Source organism: Astyanax mexicanus, chromosome 3 (assembly GCF_023375975.1).
Source record: "Astyanax mexicanus isolate ESR-SI-001 chromosome 3, AstMex3_surface, whole genome shotgun sequence".
NCBI lineage: Eukaryota > Metazoa > Chordata > Actinopteri > Characiformes > Acestrorhamphidae > Astyanax > Astyanax mexicanus.
This window is the reverse complement of record NC_064410.1, coordinates 36,928,145-36,949,846: the sequence shown is the minus strand read 5'-3', so window position 1 is coordinate 36,949,846 and position 21,702 is coordinate 36,928,145. Positions and strand designations below refer to the sequence as shown.

At 36.8% G+C, this 21,702-nt stretch overlaps 1 protein-coding gene across 2 annotated transcripts; it reads right to left on the bottom strand.

Moving 5' to 3' along the window:
- Nucleotides 1-700: 700 nt before the first annotated feature.
- Nucleotides 701-19,383, bottom strand: ints3 (integrator complex subunit 3). Of its 2 annotated transcripts, none has more exons than XM_022683102.2 (29): nt 19,081-19,383; nt 15,949-16,032; nt 14,773-14,856; nt 13,628-13,741; nt 12,961-13,045; nt 12,796-12,862; nt 12,489-12,630; nt 11,869-11,998; nt 11,403-11,500; nt 10,897-11,088; nt 10,375-10,462; nt 10,204-10,283; nt 9,803-9,894; nt 8,972-9,078; nt 8,716-8,835; nt 8,401-8,530; nt 7,629-7,683; nt 7,264-7,367; nt 6,887-7,051; nt 5,202-5,355; nt 4,973-5,041; nt 4,780-4,855; nt 4,332-4,445; nt 4,037-4,085; nt 3,784-3,951; nt 3,103-3,203; nt 2,940-3,012; nt 2,681-2,861; nt 701-1,665 (listed from the first exon to the last, which is right to left on the bottom strand). In XM_022683102.2, exons 1-29 carry the CDS (start codon nt 19,162-19,164, stop codon nt 1,588-1,590), a joined length of 3,084 nt encoding a protein of 1,027 aa, XP_022538823.1. In that variant the 5' UTR covers nt 19,165-19,383; the 3' UTR covers nt 701-1,587. The 2 variants fall into 2 exon arrangements, with proteins under 2 accessions (XP_022538823.1, XP_022538824.1); XM_022683103.2 differs by having other exon boundaries at nt 2,681-2,831; nt 19,081-19,382.
- Nucleotides 19,384-21,702: the final 2,319 nt, after the last annotated feature.

Sequence of the window (21,702 nt, the reverse complement as noted above, 5' to 3'; positions counted from 1 at the left end):
GTCACACCAGAAAGATAAAGTAATGACCAACTGGTTTTCAATGTGTGGCAGTAAGTTTCAGGAGCCCCATGTTTATGACAGGGTTTTATTTTAATGGTACAGATCATGAGACCTTAAGGGTCTCCAGATTAAATGACCCCACTGATAAAAGCTACACCCTACAGGAGCAGTGGGTCTGTTCTCTGAAATGGTGCAGCCATTTACTTTTGACGTGTATGGATTGTGACAATCCAACATCCTCTTGACCTCACTAACTGAAGGCCTTCTCTTGTCTCTCATTCTCATTCCTGCTTATTGAGAGAGAGAGAGACTGTGCAGTAAGCTCATTTATCATTTTTTATCTCATTGTTTACACCAATGGATTTTAATTGACTGAAAAACAAGCCCTTTATGAATATTTTGGTTTTAACCATATTGGACACAAGGACAATGTGTTTGTGGTGTAGGTAGTGTGTGTGTGTGAATTTTAAAACACATTGAACTTGTTTAAATAAAATTCAAAGAAACCTTTTAGCTTTTAGGTTTAGGGTTTTTTCCCTTCGGACATCCAAATTGTTAAAAAAACCCTTGGGTCCAATACATTTAATAGCAGGCAATGAAGAACTTCTATGGGTATCTGAAATGTTACAAAACCTGTGTAGCATCCAAACTGGGTGGTAGTACAATAATTCCAGATGAACTTGAGAATGTGAAACCAAAAAAATTTTCCCCGCCTTTTTATTAATATCATAATCCTTTAACATAGTTATGATCTTTTTTTACGAAAATAGGTCAGTAGAAAGCAATTTTCTTAAAAAGTCTGTCAACATGTCAGAAGTCTTCCATTTATACAGTCCAATTTCTGCATCTGTGTGCAGTGCAAACATGGTAAAAATTCACTGAGGAGTGTCTTCCTCCCTGCAAAATCCCAGGTCCCACCTCCAGTGGGTCACCACATCCAATCAGGACAAAAAGGGATTTCTAAGAGACAAAGCGAATGACTGTTCATCATCAAATAATAAAATACGTCTTTGTGGACTTGGAGTACTTTTAAAGTTGCTGTTTTTCCAACACAACATCCGCGGTCAATACTGTAAAATCATCCCTTTGCTCGACCTCATGTAGCAGGGATTTTACTTTCATTATCTACATTTGGGGGCTTTTGCTATTCCATTCACACACACATCATGAGAGTGCTGAATCGTAGAAGGGGCATCAATAAGTACAGCAACATTAAGTGTAGCTCCTGGGTACGATTCTTTCCGCAGGGCTGTCTGTATTGTTGTGGTTCTATCAGTCCATGCCAGTCTCAGTTCCGAAGTGCAGCACATCCCAGAGACCCTCAAACCCAACCTTACCCCAAGCCCAAATCAGCCAATGAGACTTGTGCTGCGGAGAGGAAAAAAAGGGTTTGTCTCCCGGCTCCAGCCAACGGCATTCGAGTCCCAGAAAGAGAGAGCGTCCCTCCTTTTATGAAAGGGCAAGATGCCCTGAGTGGTTGGAGCAGATGATTGGCTGGTGGTTCATTCTCCATTGACATCACGACAGAAGAATGGCGTGAATGTGGGGGTGCTGTGGGTGGGGCTTGCAGAGATGGCTGGTTTCCTCTCAGTCACTGTCGGAGCCCACTGCAGATGAGCATTTCCTTTTCCTTTTGGGGGCTTTGGGTTTAGAGTCTTCTTCTTCCTGAAAGAGATAGAGAGAAGAAATGTAATAATTTTTTTTCTGAATGCTCTCTCATAATAGTCAGTTCGAGGTAATGTACACTGTATGGACTCTTTATTAGATCTGAGAGCCCTGTGAGGATTTTTTTGTATTCAGCAACAAGAGTGTTAACAAGGTCAGGATTTTTAATAATAATTGCCCCACATCTATAGCTGCAACGATTAGTCACTTTAATTGACAATGCTGATTATTTAAATATGTCTACTACAAATGTAATTGTCGACTAATTGTTGAAAAGAAATTGTAACAGTATAACACTACACAAAGTGTGGGACAGAAGCGCAATGGGAGATGGGTAAATGGCTCACTCACAGTTTACACTCTTTACACTTTTTTTACACTTAGTTTGTTTTCAAAAGTGCCCAAACACAACATATTACATATTTAATAACTAAATATTAGTACTTTCCACATTTAAACAACATCAAGATATTTATATGCCTTTAAAATCTCATGTTCAGCTGTTTTCTATCATTTTTAGAGATTGAAAACATGGCAGTCGACTAATAAACTAATCGAAAAAATAATCATCAGATTAGTCGACTACCAAAATAATCAGTTGCAGCCCTACCCACCTCACTGTTCCTCTGCTCCACAGCTTAATGATTGGGGGTTTATAGCTCATGCCTGGCATTAAGCCAGAGGACATTAGGTTTATGTTCATCTGCTCCAGAGAACCCTAATTTGTAAATACTTGTCTACATACTGCAACATATCCTTTGAAAAGAAAAAAAAAACTAGATAAAATATGTAAATTAAAATGTATATGCTTGTATTAAAGAAAAAAGGACTAAAAGACTAATAGACAGTCAGCAATATTAGTGATATCGCTCCACTGCTAAACTAAATAACACCTAAGCCCCAGATATGTCCAGACTAATGACTTCACTGACAATTCAGTGCTGAACTTCAGAACGTAGATGCCCATAAGCAGGGTATTATGTAATGACAAAGGCATAATGAGACAATAACTCACCGAGGCGCTAGATGAGGCGCTGTCATCCTCATTGGCCGGAGGAGCGGCACCCTTTCTGGATCGGGGGGAAGTGGCTGGAGCTTTACGTCTGGATTTTGGAGGCTTTGAGGAGTCCTCATACTCTTCAGCCAAGGAGAACAGATCGCTGAACCTGCCAAGCAGGGCGACGGACACACCGTGTCTTGAACATTATTTGAATTTTACTATTAAAAACACATACTGCTGTAAATATTGCTCAGTGGAGGAAAAAAAAGCTCACCTCATCTTATGGGCTTCGTCACAGCTGGCCTGGACATGCTGCAGAGCCTGCAGGATGGGCGTCTGGGTAAAGACTTTATACACACAAACACACACATACATGTCACTATACATCCAACTCAAACAGAATGTAAAAGCAGATTTTGTGAATGTGCTAGACGTACAGTTATTCTTGGTGTTGCTCAGACTGAGTCTCAGACAGTCCAAATGCTCCAGCATCTGCTCTAGTGTCAGCTGAGCCAATTTGCTGCTGGAGCTCCGTAAGCTGCAGAAAAAATATATCACCCCCAAAAAATATATCAATATTAAAAGAAATGTATTGCAATTTATTGGCATGCAAAAAAAGCAGCAGCAACAACAGATTCAGTACTAATCAAACAATCACAATTAATCATCATCAATATGAGAGACCTGTCACAATAACTACATAATTTTATAATAGTATAATGTCCTAGAAATACAAAAAAATTATTGTTATTTAAAGATAATTTTATGGCACTGATATAATAATACTATAGTAGAATATACATTACATTTAAATATACAATAATAAATTTAAAGAGCTTTAAACTATTAAGAATATTTAAACACTGGAACTGGAATATGTTTAAAGATTCTTAATAAATAAAACAATAAAAATAAAATAAATACACTGATTTACAACCAAGTTAGTATACTGGATCTGCCATGTTACAGGGCTTTTCTTGATACATAAAAACTAAAGGGACAAACAAGGGTCATCAAATATGATTTAAATCATATCCATGTATTGTATGTATAGTGCAATAAGAAAATAATGTAATTATTGCGACACATCTAAAATAATCAACAGTCTACACCCCTACCTCTGCCGCTTGCGAGGCATGTTGTTGTTCTTGATTAGCAGGGCCTTTATGTGCTCCCCCAGCTGGTCATCATGTTTGGCTGCCCAATGCCGCAGGATGCTGGTGGTAAACTGGTCTTCTTGGTGACACGGTCGACTTAGAACCATCTTTACCATTTCTTCAGTGGGACTGCACATAAAACAAGTTTATTACCCAACTCACATCATTAGTCTCAAGCAAATACATAATATATAATATAAAGTCTAAGATATACCTCTCTCTGCGAAGTTGCAGCAGCAAGCAGGAGAGGGCTTCTGGATGCTCTGCAAAAAGTAATTAGGACATTTAGACAATTAGCTTTTAAATTAAATAGAACTCACTCAATCTCACTCAACCTTTATGCTACTGATAATCAACACTAGGCAGTGTAACTTAATAGGGTAATAATTGTGCATGCTTATGTTTGACCAATGTTTAATGTAACTAAACATAATACATTTAATGCTTAATCAGGGCATTGAGGCAGAATATGCTGTGGTATGGTATGTTGAGGAAAGCGCACAACTCACCTTTGTATTTGAGGTGCTGTAAAATGGGTATAATGGTTTCCAGTGGGATGCTATGGGCTAGGAACAGCTGCCATGTGCTATACTGCTCAAATGTCTCCCAATCCAGTGACTGAACTGTGAGGAGAGAAACAAATGAGCAAATGTAACACCTGACCATGATCAGTCGGGGTTCAAAGTCAAACCTACAAAAACTGAGATGCCAACATTACTTGTTAAAAATCCCTTTTTAAATATATTTTTTTATATGTATATTTTTTGTAAAGGTCCCCCTAGCTCATCTGATTCCAACAATGTATTCTGAAATCTATTATGTATGTTAGTTTCTATTACTGTTAAAGTGCTTCTTAAAACTACATAAGACAAAATAATCAATATTTTAGTCAATATTAATACTAATTAAAGCAACATCAGTACAGTAACAGCAGAAACTTCATCGACATGCACTTACTGAGAATGTTGAGTACAGAGTCTTTGCGGAACATTACCAGATTCCCCATCATAACATGACACATCAGTTCCTGAAGCTGTGGGTAAGAAAGAGGAATCACAGATGAGCGTGTGGTTTCAGTAAAATGTATACACAAATCATTTAATCACATTCCTATAGCTAATTATCAATGTAAAAACAAAACCAAACAAACCTGCGTGGAATCAATTACAGCAACAATCATATTAAGAAGTTCCCCACTCCGCAGGGTCTCATCTGGGAACTGGAATAAAACAGAAAGAAAAGAATTCCTATCTGTCAGAGTAGAACTACAGTGTATGAAATGTTGATGCAACGTTCTGTAATACTCTGTGCTTGTGTTGCAGGTAACAGCGGCACGGTGTCAGGTGCATTAGCAATTTTGTGAGCGTGTGTATGTATACCTCTGAGTAGATGGAGGGGGTGAGGTAACATAGCAGCCTCACATCGTCCTCCTGGCAGGCTTTCATGTCCATCATGAGGCAGGTATGCAGGTCACCCAGTGCTGTGGCCTGAGCAAACGACTCATACAGACTCATCTTCCCCACCGCCGCTTTACTGCAGGAGTAAGAGAGAAAGAGAGATTTAACATTACAGCTTCAGTATTTTTATTATTATTATTAATTTTTTTTTTTACTTATCTCAGGATGTTGCAAATGTAGTGTACATTGATTAGCTGTACCACTTGCATTTAGATTCTGTTTACTTTAACAAGTTGTCTGGAATAACATTTGTAGTAGAATTCATTCAGTAATCTCAGAATTCTATCAGTAAAGCTATATTCACATTATTAAGATTCAATTAGTTACAATGACAACTACAATTTCTTTCTCAGATCATTTGAACTGATTTGTATCTGTCCCTAATGTAAATTGGTTTGTTCCTGGAATGGATTGACTTGTTTATGCAGGTTTGCTTTGTTGTTTTGTCTCGCTGCTGCACTTATTAGGCAATATTCTCGTTATTGTAAAGAAACAATATATATATATATATATATATATATATTTTTTAGTTACTTAAACAAAAACAGGAATCACATCTGCTGCATGAACAGAGTTAGATTTTGGGGGAAAAAGTGTTTAGTTATTCAGCATGATCATGTGAATGTAGAGCTTCACAACTGTATTACAGCTTCACAACTGTAATTTCTTATGTCTAGCTGATCCAAAAAAAACTTGTACCTGCTTTGGAATCCAGGTAGGCTGGTATTTTTGTAGTTTAGAAGTTTAGATTTTTTATCTATTCTTTTCTTTCCTTTTTTTAATGAGTGCAGTAATCAACAGTGCCAGTGGTGTAATTGCCATTTTGAAACTGAAGGGGGCAATGGTACGTAAAATTTACCTACAACGTTTTCTGAATGCTCCCACCAGCTCTTAACAAATGCAAGGTTAATAACCTAGTATGACACTGAACATTTTAAAAGTTGTACTAAAAAAAAAAAATATTACAGTCAGAACCGATAACTGTATGACCGACAGCTGATTTGGTAAAAACACCCTAAAACGAGTCAAAGAAATAATTCAAAAGAGATAAACCTCAAAATCAACTCTTTTGTAACATAAGCTAGTTTATACTGTACATGTAATCGTACAACTTGCCGGATTCAAAAAGAAATCTGTATTGTTCTCATTTTCCATTCCCTATATACCAGATATATCCACAGGATAATTTATTATACTCCAATCTGTGAGACATACAGGGTTTTATTAGTTGAATTATTGACTGCTGGTTAAATCTTTTCAATTAATGTCTCTTGAAATTACTGTATCTGAATCTATTACTGAACAAAATATCAATGTTACTTCTTATCAAATACTGTGCAGCCCGATTCCATTGAACAAATGCTGTCAAATGCGGGATCTGGCTCAATAAGTGAGTGTCAAATTCAATTCAGACGTGTTGTGCATCACATTTGCAGGAGACAGAATCATTTGCTTGCGAAAGTGCAAGAGGTCAGGTTCCCTCCATCTGTCACACCCTTTAGTGGAACGACGCTGACAACAGATAGAGATTAGCTTAAAAAGTGCAGAAAAATTCCTTTAACCACATTTCACAAGTTCTTAAGTGCAGATCTGATCATCGCCCCCACCTGGCTTTGAGGTAGTACAGAAGGTGATAGCCAATTTTGGGCTGTTTCTGGTACAGCTCAGCAAGCATGTCCAGCAGCACAGAGAAGCCACTGTTGTCTTCCTGCATCTGACACAGGTTCCTGAAGATCAGACACACGGGTTTACACACTGACTCCTCCAGGGACCTACAGTGCGTGAGAGAGAGAGAGGGAGAGAGAGAGAGAGAGAGAGAGAGAGAGAGAGAGAGAGAGAGAGAGGGAGAGAGAGAGAGGGAGAGAGAACAAATACTGTTATAAGTAAATCAACAATAAAAAACAATTATATCAAGAACCTGTTTAGGATAAAACTCAAGGCATAGACAGCAGTATACAAATCAGGCACGCACACACACACTTACTCTTCAGTGATTTCCTCAGGTAGTACATCCCCTCTGAAGTGGCTTTTGAACAGCTCAGCCAGACAGGAGGCCAATGCAGACATCTGCTCTGATTCAAAGTCCTCCTGAAAGGGTCAGAGAGAAAGAAAATGTAAAATTACAAAAGTTTAATGATTCTGAATCAAATATAATGCTTTACAAAAATACAAATTAAAAGATTCACTTATTAATCTACTAAAAATAAGATCTTAAAACTTTTTGCCATTTTAAATGTGTATTATTTGTTGTAAATAACACAAATAGTACCTGAATAAACTCATTGTAACAGAATTCTAATCCTCATTATAGACAAAAAAATGCAAGCTGGTAATTGTAATTGTACTCACCTCTAAAATAAGGTCCACTATTTCCTGCATGACCTCGCATTGTGTTTCTGTATCACTGAGGAAAAGCAACAGTTGTCAGTGAGGTGAATTATTTGCTATGATACCTTATAATTTTATATTAAAATACCGATCATGATTACTGTTCTGTAGATTAAATGTGACCAACTGTATGCTTTAGAATTAAAAACATATTCCACTAAGGATGGTTAAAGTTTTGCGTAAGATAAAAAAACAAAAGGAAATCACTAAATCAGGAAAGTGCTAAAATACAACACAGCATTTGCAGCAGTTTAATGTGTGTCTTTTCCTATATTTGTTAGATGGTTAGCTTAATGGCACATTTGACTCGGCTAAGACAGGTTTTCACTGTTTGTTTTCTATAGCAAAGAAGTATATCTTACTCCTTTGGTCTTTTTACAAGCCATTTATTACTAAATCTACTTCCCAAATAGTTCCCCCTTACCTTAAGAAACTAACTTTGGTTCAATATTTGACATTTGAAAAGCTTTGACAAACATCCTCTCCTCTTTGGAATTTTTTTTAAACATCTAATGTATCCTATTTCTGTTGTTCATTTGTCTATACTGAAACTTGTATTACAGTAAAACTAGATTATATCTGCTATACAAATGCAACAGCAATAAAAACAAAAAAAAACTGATTTTGAGAAAACATCCAAGGAACAAAAAAAATCTAAATATTTTCAACTTATTTTTTTGACAAGAGATCTAGAGTTAAGAAGCCGACACTTAAGTCACTTTAGCTGCCTCACCTGCCCTTCTGTAACTGTAACACTTTCTCCTTCAGCGTCTCATCTAGTTGGTCCACATACGGCGTGATGTCAGCTGGCTCGTCTATATATGTCTCCTTTATCTGCTGGAACCTGAACTCACGTTTTTTACCTTGGGACACAAAAAAAGCATTATTAGAACTGGCCTCACAGAATGAAAGAAGAGCACAGAAAGAAAGCAGCATGTTGAGAAGCACCACCATTACTGTTCCAGTGCATCATTCCACACAGTTCCTTGATTTCTGAATAAACAATAATGCAATAAATACATATATTGTATTTTTACATATATCTTACCTTTATTATTCACCTCCTCCTCATCATCACTAAAGGTAGCGTCCGTGTTGTCATAGCAATTGTCCTCTTTATCCAGTATGTGATTGTCCATCTCTAAGGGAACGGACTCTTCCATTTTCACTAAAGTGAGGGAGAAAAGTTAAAAAAAGAAAGAAACAGGACACAGCGAGACAAGACACATTTCCACAACTCAAACATTGCTGGGAATGTTAAGAAAAGTGGTAAGTGAATGGGTGTAGGTGATTTTAGTGCAGACCTTCTGTGGGTGGCGAGGGTGAACTGCAGAACTCTGGGAAACGTTCTCTTAGCATGGAGCGAAGCTCACGGTCCAGCTTAGGGTTATCAAACAGTGGAGCCAAGTGTCTGAAAAACAGAGACAGGAACATTAATGGCACTATTAAAAAGGGATGTTGAGAACAAGTACAAAGAGAAACAAAGATTCAGAAAGACAGATCGAGGGTTAGAAACAAAGGTAGATAACCAGATTGATCGACAGAAACAAAGAGACAGCAATAAAACAACTAGAGAAAAGAAAGAAAGAGAGATCAACATATATGATGAAAAACAAAGACATTTACATAAAGGGACTGAGAATGATATAAAACTAAAATAATTCGAAAGGTAGCTAAATGACTGAAATATAGAGTGAAGGAGGGAGAAAAAAGGAAGACAAAAAAGTCAGCATGATAGATTGATTAGGATGACTTTTATGGAGGTGGGGATTTCATTTTCCAGCAGGACTTGGCACACTGCCCACACTGCCAAAAGTACAAATTGGTCTTATATAATATTCTAAAAAACTGATTTTGGGTTTTCATTGGCTGTAAGCAATTATAATCAACAATAAAATAAATAAACACTTAAAATAGATCACTCTGTGTGTAATACATCTATATATTATATTAGTTTCACATTTTGAACTAAATTACTGAAATAAAATAATTTTTCATTGATATTCTGATTTTTTGAGATGCACTAGTAGACAGACAGATGCATAGACAGATAGAAAACGAAGGAGAAATGTAGAAGATGTGAAACAGGGTGTGATGGAAAGGAAAAAAAGAGAAAAACGTGAAAAAACACTCACGCCAGGACCCTTTTCTCCATGATGAAATTCAGAGAGTTAAAGACACCCTGGCGCACTTGACCCTCCAGCGGTGGAAAAAAGTGAGGGATTATCTGAGGGAAAAAAATATATATACACAATATATATTGTGTATTGTGTTATGTTTTTTCTCCTGCACATATATATATATATATATATATATATATATATATATATATATATATATATATATATATATATATATATATATATATATATATATATATATGCAGGAGAAAAAACATAACACAATACATCACTCAATTCAAACAAGACTAAAAGCCATGCATTACTATAAAAAAAGACACTAAGTTTATCTTGACTAAAGCTCCTCGAAACTGATGCTACTGTAGAACCTCTAAATATGATCTTCAATAACTCACTCGACACATGAAATCCAACAGTGTGGCAGTAATAGCTGGATGGGGCTTCATGGAGTGGTGCATCACCAGAATGGCTGGTTCTATAAAAACAAAGAAAAAATATAAAATAAAATTACTGATTTAGTAACAATTGGTAACATTAAAAAAAAGCCTCCTCTGCAATATCCTTACCAATATTCATGATGCTGTCCTTCTCTGGATTGAAGAAGAGCCAGTCATAGAACAGGGCCAGTTTGGCATTTGATGCAGCAACATTAGACTAGGGGAAAAAGAAGAACAGTGCAAGTTTTTGGAGTGCATTATTAGCATCATGACATTCTGGATCATTAACTTCAGTTACAAATCTGATAAAATTCTTGTATTTCTTTATATCTCAGTTAGGAGTGTGTACATGCAATAGTTAAAGGTCTCATTTAATGTTTTTTTTCCCCATTCATTTTGCAGTGGTCTCTAGTTTGAATGAATGGCCTAGTTTTAGTTTGGCAAAGAAGTGGGTGGGGAAGAATAACAGTATTTCAGCTATTAATCATGAATATTCAGAAGAACAGTTTCACATGAAGCATGCATATGCAACTCTATTGTGCAAGATCTATTGTATTTCAATAAGATCAAATACTGAATGGTTTCTAGCTAAATAACACATTTACCCATATTACTTGCTACTTTGTATTTACTGCTTTAACAAAGGTTTACCGTGCAGGTGGTGAGCAGCCAACCAATGATGGCCCAGCGGGGCAGGATATCTGAGCTCAGGACCTCATTGGAAGGGTGGACGACACCACAAATGTAGCGTATGAGATCACAGCGCAAAGACTGGCTCTCAGCTGTGGACAGATACTGCCTCTGGAACCAGTCTTGATAGCGTTTTTGCTGCCCAAATCGAACCTACAGCCAGAGAGAGAGACAAAGACAATTAGCTTTAAATAACTAGACAATGTCACAGACTGTTTAATGCCATGTACTTCAGCACACTAGTGTTTAAATGAAACACTGACTATTGGTTTAAACTGCAACATGTGGTACATGCCATTCTTCTAAGAACATACCCTCTCTATTATTGATAAAGGGCATGTAAAAATAACTGCATGTTTCACAGTTTTAGGAAGCAGTTCTGAAAGTGTTCTCGTGTTAAGCAGGGCTGCATAGCTTCTTGCAGGCCAAGCTGAGTGTGTGGAGTGTGTGGGAGCTGGAGTTTTTACCCTTGAGGTCATGAACAGTAGCTTGGTCTCCATATCAGGGGTAAGGCGGCAGGCCAGGAATTTACGGGATGTACGAGAGGTGAGGAGCTGCAACAAACCTACAAATAGATTTCACACATATACATACGTTATAGTTGCAAATATACAATAACGACTTCCCCATTCTGTTACATTGGCATTAGCTGCAGCTGCTTTGTGACAAAAATTCATAACTTGATACGGGATTATACACTTCTCATTTTTCGATACAGCAAAGACAAGTCAGTTTATTAAGTAAGCATTACACAAATCTTTTATCATCTACAATATTCAAACCAAACTGTGGTTTAATAAGTTCTGATTCAGACACAAGCTATTCTGATAGTCTGAAGCAAACACAAAGCATACTAGTTCACAGCACAATCACGCACAACTTTTGTTATATCCCTACTATTCATCATGCTTTTTCTAGTTCAAAAACACACACCTGTGAATTGTGGGCTGAGGGTCTGGGGATTGTGCAGCAGGTCTCTCCACAGTAGTTCCATCTCAGGAATACGTGCAACATTTTGTAACAGCCTGACCAGATCTCTTCCGATGATAAAACACTCCATAAACTGAGAAGTGACAGAAATTAACAGTGATCACACCAATTTACTTCTTATTACTTTTGATTTTTCATTTTATAATTCTATTATAATAGTATACTATAATATTCTTAAAGTTAATAAAAAAGTCATTTATATTTTTAAATTATAAAAAATCCCTAATTATATTCTTCCTTTGTAATTTTGGATATTTATTTATTTATATATTTGTAAGGTATTTAGGGTTTTAGTTTTTTCTCTTATCACTTAATTTTTAAATTGTTAAATTTACCATATTTACTTTTATATCTCACATTAACTTAATTGCTTTTTTATTTAAATGTCCTCAATATGTTCATTAACATCCATGGTTTCAGTTTAAGTTGATTAAATTTAGGTCCCTAAGCCCTGTAAATGCTCAGCTTCACTGAAAAGGATTGCCACTCTTAATGTAATTCTGAGCAAAAACAAACATTTTTTATGCTTTTTGGGTGTTTCTTATATCAAAAATCAATCTTACCCTCTCTCTCAGGAGGCCGATGCAGAAGTCCACCTCTCTCTGGCGGAGTGCTAAAAGGCTCTGGGTTCCATGATCCACTATGAGCCGCAGGTACGTGTACACAGACATAGCCACCAACATACCGCTCTTTAGGACCCACTCCCTGCATAAAGAAACAGCCAATACAATGCTTAAACAGTGTTAACATCTGGTAAACACCCAACAATAATGCAAATTCCCATGCATACAAGGCTTTTTCCTGTGGGTTGGTTGAGATGAATTAGATTAATACCTTTAATAAAGTAAGTGTTAATTACTCTACAAATACCTTTGTTCAACTAAAATGTCCAACACATTTTCAGCCAGCCACAGGTTTTTGTTGGTAATGTCTCCACCTAAAGAACATAGAAACAAACCATCAATCGTCATCTTTTTGCCAGTGTAAGTAGAAATTTAAAAAGTATGACTAAAGTGTTTACGGGCATCAACATACCAGCAATCTGCTTCATGAGGGTCATGAGGACTCCATCTGCTCCAATAACACCACTTTTTACCAGCTCTCTCACCAACCACACCAACTGTACATGAAGACAGAAAAACATATATATATTTTTTTATTATTTTTGCATTAGTACTCTATATCGAAACTCTTGCTATGGTTGGGTAACAACATTTAAAGAGTTTAGAGAATGGTGTTTTAGAAAAAAATATATTTCTGTATTTATTATATTTGATTACATTTTATTTTATTCCAAAAACTGTACCCTAGTCCATATAGTGGAACAACACAAATTGACAGTTTTGAAATCATTGCTTTTACTAAGTCATGAAAATTATTACATATAGTTCAGTATCATCCACTGATGATAAAAGTTGCTTATTATATGCTTACGAAGTTTATCTATTTATTTAAAATAAATAAAGAAAGAAAAAACTTTAATGCAAACAAAACTTTTTGTGCATCAGCAGCAAAAAACATTTTTAAACACTTGAAAGTTTAGTTGTCATGGTTCTATGCAGAACAATTGCTTTTTTTAACTGAAGAATACATTTAAAGTGTATGTAAGATATAGAACATCCAGGTGCAAACAGACTAAAGTAGGCAGCTTGCAATTTTACATATGCTGCTAAGAACACTCCCTATGCAAACCAAGGCTGACCTGTGTGCGACACACGTCCTGGAGTTTGAGGAACTTCTCCATGAGTATCTGGTTGATCTTGACCAGAACCACATTCATGCCATCTCTGTTGACTAGAGTCAGGTCTCTGTAGCACTGTTAACACAGAAGATGCATTAGTTAATATTTTACTAAGTAAACAGTATGACAACAACAACAACAACAACAACAACAGTATGAACGATGCTAAAATGATCCCAAACATTAAAAAGGGCTTAGATGAGAAGCATTCTACAGGTACTATGAGAGGGTGAACCCTCATTCCCATAGAACACTCTATAGAGATTGGATAAGCTGTGTGTGCAATAGCACAACTGTGTTAACACTGGGTGTTTATTTTAAGCATTTATATATGTTTACCCTTTGGTTAAAATCACCCCACCTAGGAATGCTTAGATACCATTTTGAACTCCATTTCTGACGATTTTTGTTTACTTCACACAAAACCTTACACTGTGTCAAAAGAAAAAGTTCTTGAATGTACAAAATAAATTCTCCAAAATTACATGAAATAAACTCTTTTCACACAGACTTTAGGAAGATTTTATCCCTCTCTTGTAAAGCGTATCAGTGGGTACTAGGCATAAGCTATCGAATGTTGGCATCAAAGCCTTGATCGTAATTACAAGTACAAGCAAATTAGCATGGAATTAGGTAACTCTTTGCATCTCTAATAACACCTCCTCTAAGTGGCCCGAACAACCAGGTTCGAATGCTTTCATAAAACCTTGGCTGCATTTTTAGGGGGATAAAAGCTGTACCTAAGCACAGGTAGAAAAATGCTGTGTCAGGAATCTTACCAGCCAATTACTGGTATGGTGTTGTTGCCTAGTTGTTGTGGTTAATCTATTATTGTGTCAGTAGTTGATGACAAATACCAATAATGAAACTGTGACATAATTTAAATAATAGTCTAGGGCCTGCAGCACACTAGTGGACATTTTGATCAATATACCACTCCCTTTCATTATGTATTTTCAGTATGTGGCAGAGGATCTTTCTTCTTACAGAGACTTCTGCAGTCATAGACGCCACCAGGCACAGTGCTGTCAGTAAGGTCAGAATGCAGTGTGATTAAGTCTGAATCACTGTGTGTGTGTGTGTGTGTGTGTGTGTGTTTGTCTTACTCGCTGTGCTTGTGGAGGCTCTGTGAGCAGCAGTGTGAACAGGCCAAGGCACACTTCCTCATGCTGTTGAGGACCCTTACATACCTACACAGAAAACACACACAAAATGAACATGTTTATTAAAAAAATATATGTTAAACAAACAAATAACCTCAACATCCCACCCAAAGTCAACAAACAGCTTTATAATAGTGCAGCATGGGCCAAGTCTCTAGGGTTCGGACATAACTATTGACACATCAAGTAAGAATCCATTTCAGATCTAGACCAAAATTCTCAGAATTCAGAAATCAATTTTTTATGCAAATGTTTTTTGGCTGTTTGACTCTCTTACAAAACATAACCCATAATGATCATAACATAACTTCTCAACATTCTTGCTATTCTCTGTTCTTGCCAGGATAAGTTCAGACTGACCAACAATCCATGCTGTTTAGAAACAGACAATGTCAATAAAACATTCCAACAAAGTTCCTTCAAAAAATGGAATTAGATGAACAATTAAAAATATATAATAATAAAACCATTGGGTAAACTTTTGTGCTTCACAAACCAGATATCATGGTCTACATTTTTTTTAGATAAGTCAAACACATTACTCAACTAAAAGTTCTAAGAATTACCATTTCAAAAGCATTGCACCTCCTGTATTGCGCATGTGCACATAATGCTGAAACAACACATTGTGCAGCCCTGCTATCAGTTTTAAAGATCTGTTAGTTAATCTGTCCTCTGTATACAAAAATCAACCGGCCAAAACCTGGATTTTTCAAGAATATTTTAATGAATCTTCTATTTTTAAGCTAAGAATGAATTTAAAATCATATATGAATGTTTTTTTTTACAGACACATATGTGTAGATTATTGTTTAAGACGTATTTGACTGTCAACCAACATAAAATGTAATACACCTTTTTACAATTAACCACATTAAAACAGTGTGGAACTCCAGCCGAGAGAGCCTGTAAATCCCCTTTAGATACACCATTGTGAAATAGGAACACAACCAACTTTTCTCCACAAGTATTATTTCAAAAAACATGAGCCTTCAGCTAAATTGTTACTTACTAAAATCGGGCAAACATTTTCAATTTAAAACAGCTACCGTATTATATTTTGTCTAAATCAACATTACATTACAATAAAACGTACAACAAGTAGATAGTGTAACTCACATGGGCAGTGAGGGCATCATTGGCTTCTCTTTCGGACAGTCCGTTGGTAATGGATGTGGTGATTGCTACACATCTTTCCAACCGCTGAAACACACAAAACACACAAATTAAGTGGCAGAAGCTATACACAAAACAAACAGAATTGCACAACAATAATAATTATTATTTAAAAGAAATCTATTTAAAAATATCCAGCCAACCTCCTGTGCAAAACGTTATTACTAGCAGGTGTTCTCGAAGTACAGTCTTGTATCAGCACAAAGTGTGTTTGAGAGTTCAGATTCACCTTCACCACCACTGGCAACAAATGTAAATATAATCCATGCAGAGCTTTTTCCCCTCAGTGTGGTGCATTATATTACTGACGCTCTGCTTCTATATGCAGGGCCACAACTATGAAGTTAAGAAGCAGAACATGGCCACAAGCTGTAGTCTGTAATTACACTTTAGCTCTTCAGAGGTTGAGGCCCTCATTGTGGCTCAAACCTCTGAACCATACACAATGTTCAATTTAAAATCCCATATTAAACTGAAATATGGCGAAACCCAGACTTAACTTTATATTCTGAGTTTTTTTTGGCTCTAAAAAAGACAAATGTTTAAAGTTTCTTCTTGTTTCTAATTAATGTTTGAAACTATGTTGAATTATTGTATTCTTTAAATTAATAAAATATTTGTAGTGTTTTATCATGTTCGCAAAAATGCTGATAGCACAAAAATACTTTGTGAGATAATTTTAGGACCATATCAGTCACTCCTATACCTACATTAGTATTACTTTGCCATCAAAACAAAACATATTTATATCCATATATAATAAATAGCAACTTAGGCAATTTGACAGACAGCTTCTACACCAGACCTGTTCCAATCTTATTTCTATTATAGCCGACAACTCATGTAACAGTCAAGAATGAGTTTTTATGCCACTTCACATGAACACACATCAAACAAAAGGTATATATAACGACTAACTTAGTATATTTACACAAATGTTATATAATGTACAGCACATACATTATGATGTCAAAACTAGTAAACAAGTAGATAAGAAGTTCAATGTCAACAAAACTTCACAAAATGACTAATGCAGGGGCTATTTCACATTACACTGCTCACTGCATGCTCACTATGTTTCCAATATAAACATGCAATAATTTAGATATTTATGAACCCCAGGTGGTCAGTTTACGATACAGTTATTTATAGGCTAAAAGAAGGCTATTTTTTATACTCTAAACACTAACACATACTTGATTTGTTACACGTAAGCCAATGATAAGACCAAATGCAACCATTTTCTACTGTAGTGTGACGTAAAATTAAAACAGTAAACAAAAAAATACTTTTAAAAAATGTATACCGTGTGTTCTGATCCTTAACTATCCATTGTACATATTATTCACCCACACCAGATCTCACTAGGTTGCACAGTTTAATCATAACGCAGTTAAATCTAAAGCTGTAAATAGTGGACATAAGGGCTGAAGAATATTGAATAAGATATATTAAGATAGTTTGCTGTTCTGCTAAATATAAATAAATAAACTATTACATTTTCACAATTAGAAGTCTGCTATATGCTAGTGCATATTCTGTAGCAAGCAACCTGCAGCATTACATGTACGATTAAAATGGATTTATGTTTAACTATTGCACTTGCACATTTTGCAGTGATGATGCTAAAATTATGTATTGTGAAGTGCTAGCGACAGTCAATAGGGAACAATGTTGTTGTTGTATGACATCACTGGGCATGTCCAGCAGAACCAGTCAAGCTTTGCTAAGCTTCATCTTCAGTCTGGCTTAAGCAGATTCCCAGCAACTGAGCTGAACTCTAGATTAGTTTGGATATTGCCTAAATTTCATGCCAGGGCTTACTGAGTCCTAGTCTCATGAGGAACTCAGAGATCCCTGAGCAGCTTCTATAACAATGCTGCTGTTTTTCATCTGACTGAGATTGAATAGGTGTGGTGATATTTTTACTAAGGCTGTATAATATACATTTTCAGGATTGCCATCATAATGTGTGAAAGTGCAATAGTCAAAGCACAGAATGCACAATATTACATTAGACGTTTTAAATTCACATTATGCTACAACTATGCACTGTCCCCACTTTCCATATCATAGTACATCTACCAGAAGCAGATTAAAAAGACTGATCTTTTGATGTTTGATATGTACTAACCACTGCCTATTAGGAACACACCACAAGGTGATTTACAGATGTCATTTAGATATCATAAGTTGTGTCTCTCAATGTGTCTCAGATTCTTATATTTTCTGCTGCTTCAGTCTCATTTATTTTACTCTGATCACCAATACAGAGAGGGAACCGTTAATATCAAGATATTTTGGAGAAATATAGAAGTGGCTACTTAGAAGAATCTAATGTATAAAACATATTTTAGTTTGTTTAACAGTTTTTCTTTACAAAATACAAAATCAACATGTGCTCCTGTATGGCTTTAATGGCTTCAATATTAAATTTACAATCTAAAACAAAATTTATAACAAAAAGAGAGAAAACAACTTGAATGAGAAGAGGTGTGTGCAAACGTTTGACTGGAACTGTAGGTAAAATTAAAAATGAACATATGTCATAATTCGAAAAGGCAACTAGCTGATGGGTAAATGAAGAGTAGTACAATCAGAGCTGTTTTTATCCTATGTTGTATCTTGTAGTACTGTTGTTTGACAGGAAGGTTAAGAAATGTAGATTTCCATGGCAGGTCATATTAATATGGTATAAATTTAATAACGTTTTCTACTAATTATAGATTATGTGCTGCTGTTGTTTTGACTAAGAAAGTTGAGAAGTAAGAGCAGTGTAACAGTGAAGCTGTAGCTGTGTTTGAGACAGAACTGTGTTCCATTTTACATCAATATAAACTACTAATAAAATCGGGATGTGTTTAAACTTAGAGGTTCTGCTGTGTGTCAGACTGTCTCTCAGGCTCCTGCTGCTGTTTTGTTGTTTAGTTAAGCTAGCTCGCTGTTTTAGCTGAGGCTCTCGCGCTGACTGGCAGAAAAGCTGTTTACTGTGAGTGTGTGTAGTATATGTATATACATATATATGTGTGTGTGTGTAGTGAGTGTTAAAGGGGGTCTGCGCCGCTTCGTTCCCACCTCCTCCAGCTCGTCTTTCGCGTCCAGGCTGGTGGCCGCCAGCAGGCGCCCCTGCGCTCTGCCTTTGGCCGCTGAAGTCTCCATCCCCGCCGCCCGCTGGTGCTTCACTTAAGGCTGAAGCGCCGCGGACCCTGCCCGGCCCCGCGCTGTGCTCTGCCCCCGCTCCCCGGCTGCTGTCCGCGTGTCCGCCGCGCTGTGCTCGGCCCCGCTCTCCCACTCTCCGGGTTTCTCTCTCTGCGGGTTTTTGTTTCTCCGCCGCTTTTTCACCCTCCGACTGCAACAATTCAACTTCCGCAGGGCATGCTGGCCTACAGGAAGTACTCCCTCCTGCTCAGGGAGAGGGCGGGGCGAGGGCGCGAATCTGTGGGCGCGGCTCATCCCGCAGCTAGGGCCCTAAATGATAGCGCACTAACTAGGGAGCCAACCTATAGAATACATTTCTGAAAAAAAAAAGAGACCACTTCAGTCTCTGAATCAGTTTCTCTGATTTAACTATCTATAGGTTTATGTTTGAGTAACATGAACATTGTTGTTTTATTCTATAAACTACGGACACCAGTTCTCTCAAATTCCATATAAATATATTGTCATTTAGAGCATTTTTGCAGAAAATGAGAAATGGCTAAAATAACAAAAAAGATGCAGAGCTTTCAGACCTCAAATAATTAAAAGAAAACAAGTTCATATTCATAAAGTTTTGACGTTCAGAAATCATTATTTGTTTTTTTAATCAGTTTTCATGCATCTTGGCATGTTTTCCTCTACCAGTCTTACACGCTGCTTTTGGTTAACTTTAAGCCACTACATGTGCAAAAATCAAACAGTTCAGCTTGGTTTGATGGCTTGTGATTATTCATCTTCCTCTTGATTATATTCCAGAGGTTTTCAAAAGCAAAAAAACTATATAGTCAGCAAAAATAGCTAAGTCCATGAGGCTAGCTAGAAGTGCTCTACAGTTTGTGTCTGTTAACTGTTTTCTGTCTTTTCAATTTTCTACCTTCTGGTTGCTTCTGCAGCTTGACTGTGTGATAAACTATCGTCTTAAACAATTGCTAAACTTTAATTAGCCATGAGAACAGTCATTTGCTTTTTTATTTAATGAATTTACCGAGGTTAGTGAAGACCTTCTTAAAATATCTAGAATTCCCCTGAACTGGCCGCGTCTACGGCAGGCTATTTACATTACTGAACGCCTGATAGAAGGAAACAGGTTTTGATGTGTGTTTACCTATTTAGCTCAGGATATCAAGATAAACAGACAATGTTGCTTGGTGAAATATCCACCAATAAATAAAGTCTAAAAGTAACAGAATCCTTTACTTTACAGGATTTCCGTCGGTTGGTTTGAAACGTGTCCACAGCGGCTGGCCCGCCGACCGCTTTGATTGACGGGTCTGTTGGCCAATAATTGCAGAGCTCGTTCGCGGCGCATCAGGCCTGTCACAAAAAAAGCTCCCAATAGAAAAGCGCCTGGAACAAACTCCAGGTTAAGTGAAGCATCTTTTAAGATAATATACGCAAATACAGAGATATCATACATTTAACTGAACAGAAAAGAAGACACTGAATAAAGAACTGTAAAGCTCCGAGCATGTCGCTGTTGGTCGTGACGCCGCACGAGGGCGCTGTGTGCGCGTGTCCCTGTTCAGGTTCAAGTGGAGCACGTTCTGTCCGACAGTAGCAGCAGCAGCTTTATATCTGATAAAACACAGCCATTTACTTACATACAGATACTGGAAGCCCCTTACTGTAAGATACAGTACCAGTTAAAAGGTTGGACTGGATACACTTTAAGTTCAGTTGTTTTTTTATTGTTCTGCATTGTACATTAATACTAAAGTCATCCAAACTACAAAATGGAATTATTTACTAAACGATAAAAAGTATGCAGCCCTTAAGGTAACCTCATGTTTAAAAAAAATAATGCGCGGCCACGACTTATTAAGGTGTGGAAACGAGAACCTAATGCATGGAAATGAGATCCTAATGTGTGGGAACGAGATAATTAAGGCATGGCAACGACTTATTAAGCGTGGAAACGAGTTAATTAAATCATAGCCATTAAAGCGAGACCACAAGGTTATTTTGTTTCACAGCTATCAAAGCAAGCAGCTCTCAGGGGTTTTGCAGAATATGACTGCCTAAGGAAGGTAAACAGGTCTGCACACTGTCTGCTCCTGAGCCTGTCAGCTTTTAGTATGAGAATTAAGTTTCTTTTATTGAGAATTATGCCTCACTGCAACAAACCCCAAAATATCACCATAATTCATTCCAAGATGAAAATAAAAAGAAACCAATTCACTCTCCATTTTTTTCTTACAAAAATATTCATTCATTCTTCATGGACATTAAATTACAGAGAAGCAAGGGATTATGTCACACGCAGCGCCGTGCGCAGTGTCCTAGTGCCTGTAAATTTAATGGTCCAATAAAGGTAATTTAAAAACCAGGACATTTCCTCACTTTTTGAAAAAAAAACCCGGCGGACGTTTGGTCACCCTAGGATCAGTTCTTTTTCTTTGTCTAAACTCTGCACAGATTGGCTAACAGCAAAACAAGCAACTCACGCTTTCGTTCAGTATCCAATTAATGAACACTTTCATTTTGAATAGTCTGATGACA

Bases quoted from the DNA above. Each gene is read 5' to 3' on its own strand.
- ints3 (XM_022683102.2), bottom strand. From the start codon at position 19,164: ATGGAGACTTCAGCGGCCAAAGGCAGAGCGCAGGGGCGCCTGCTGGCG. The intron at 12,863-12,960 runs GTATGTTGATGC...TATGTTCTTTAG, and splicing joins CCTCATGAAGCAGATTGCTG to GTGGAGACATTACCAACAAA. The intron at 8,836-8,971 runs GTCTGCACTAAA...CCCTCACTTTAG, and splicing joins ACCCTCGCCACCCACAGAAG to TGAAAATGGAAGAGTCCGTT.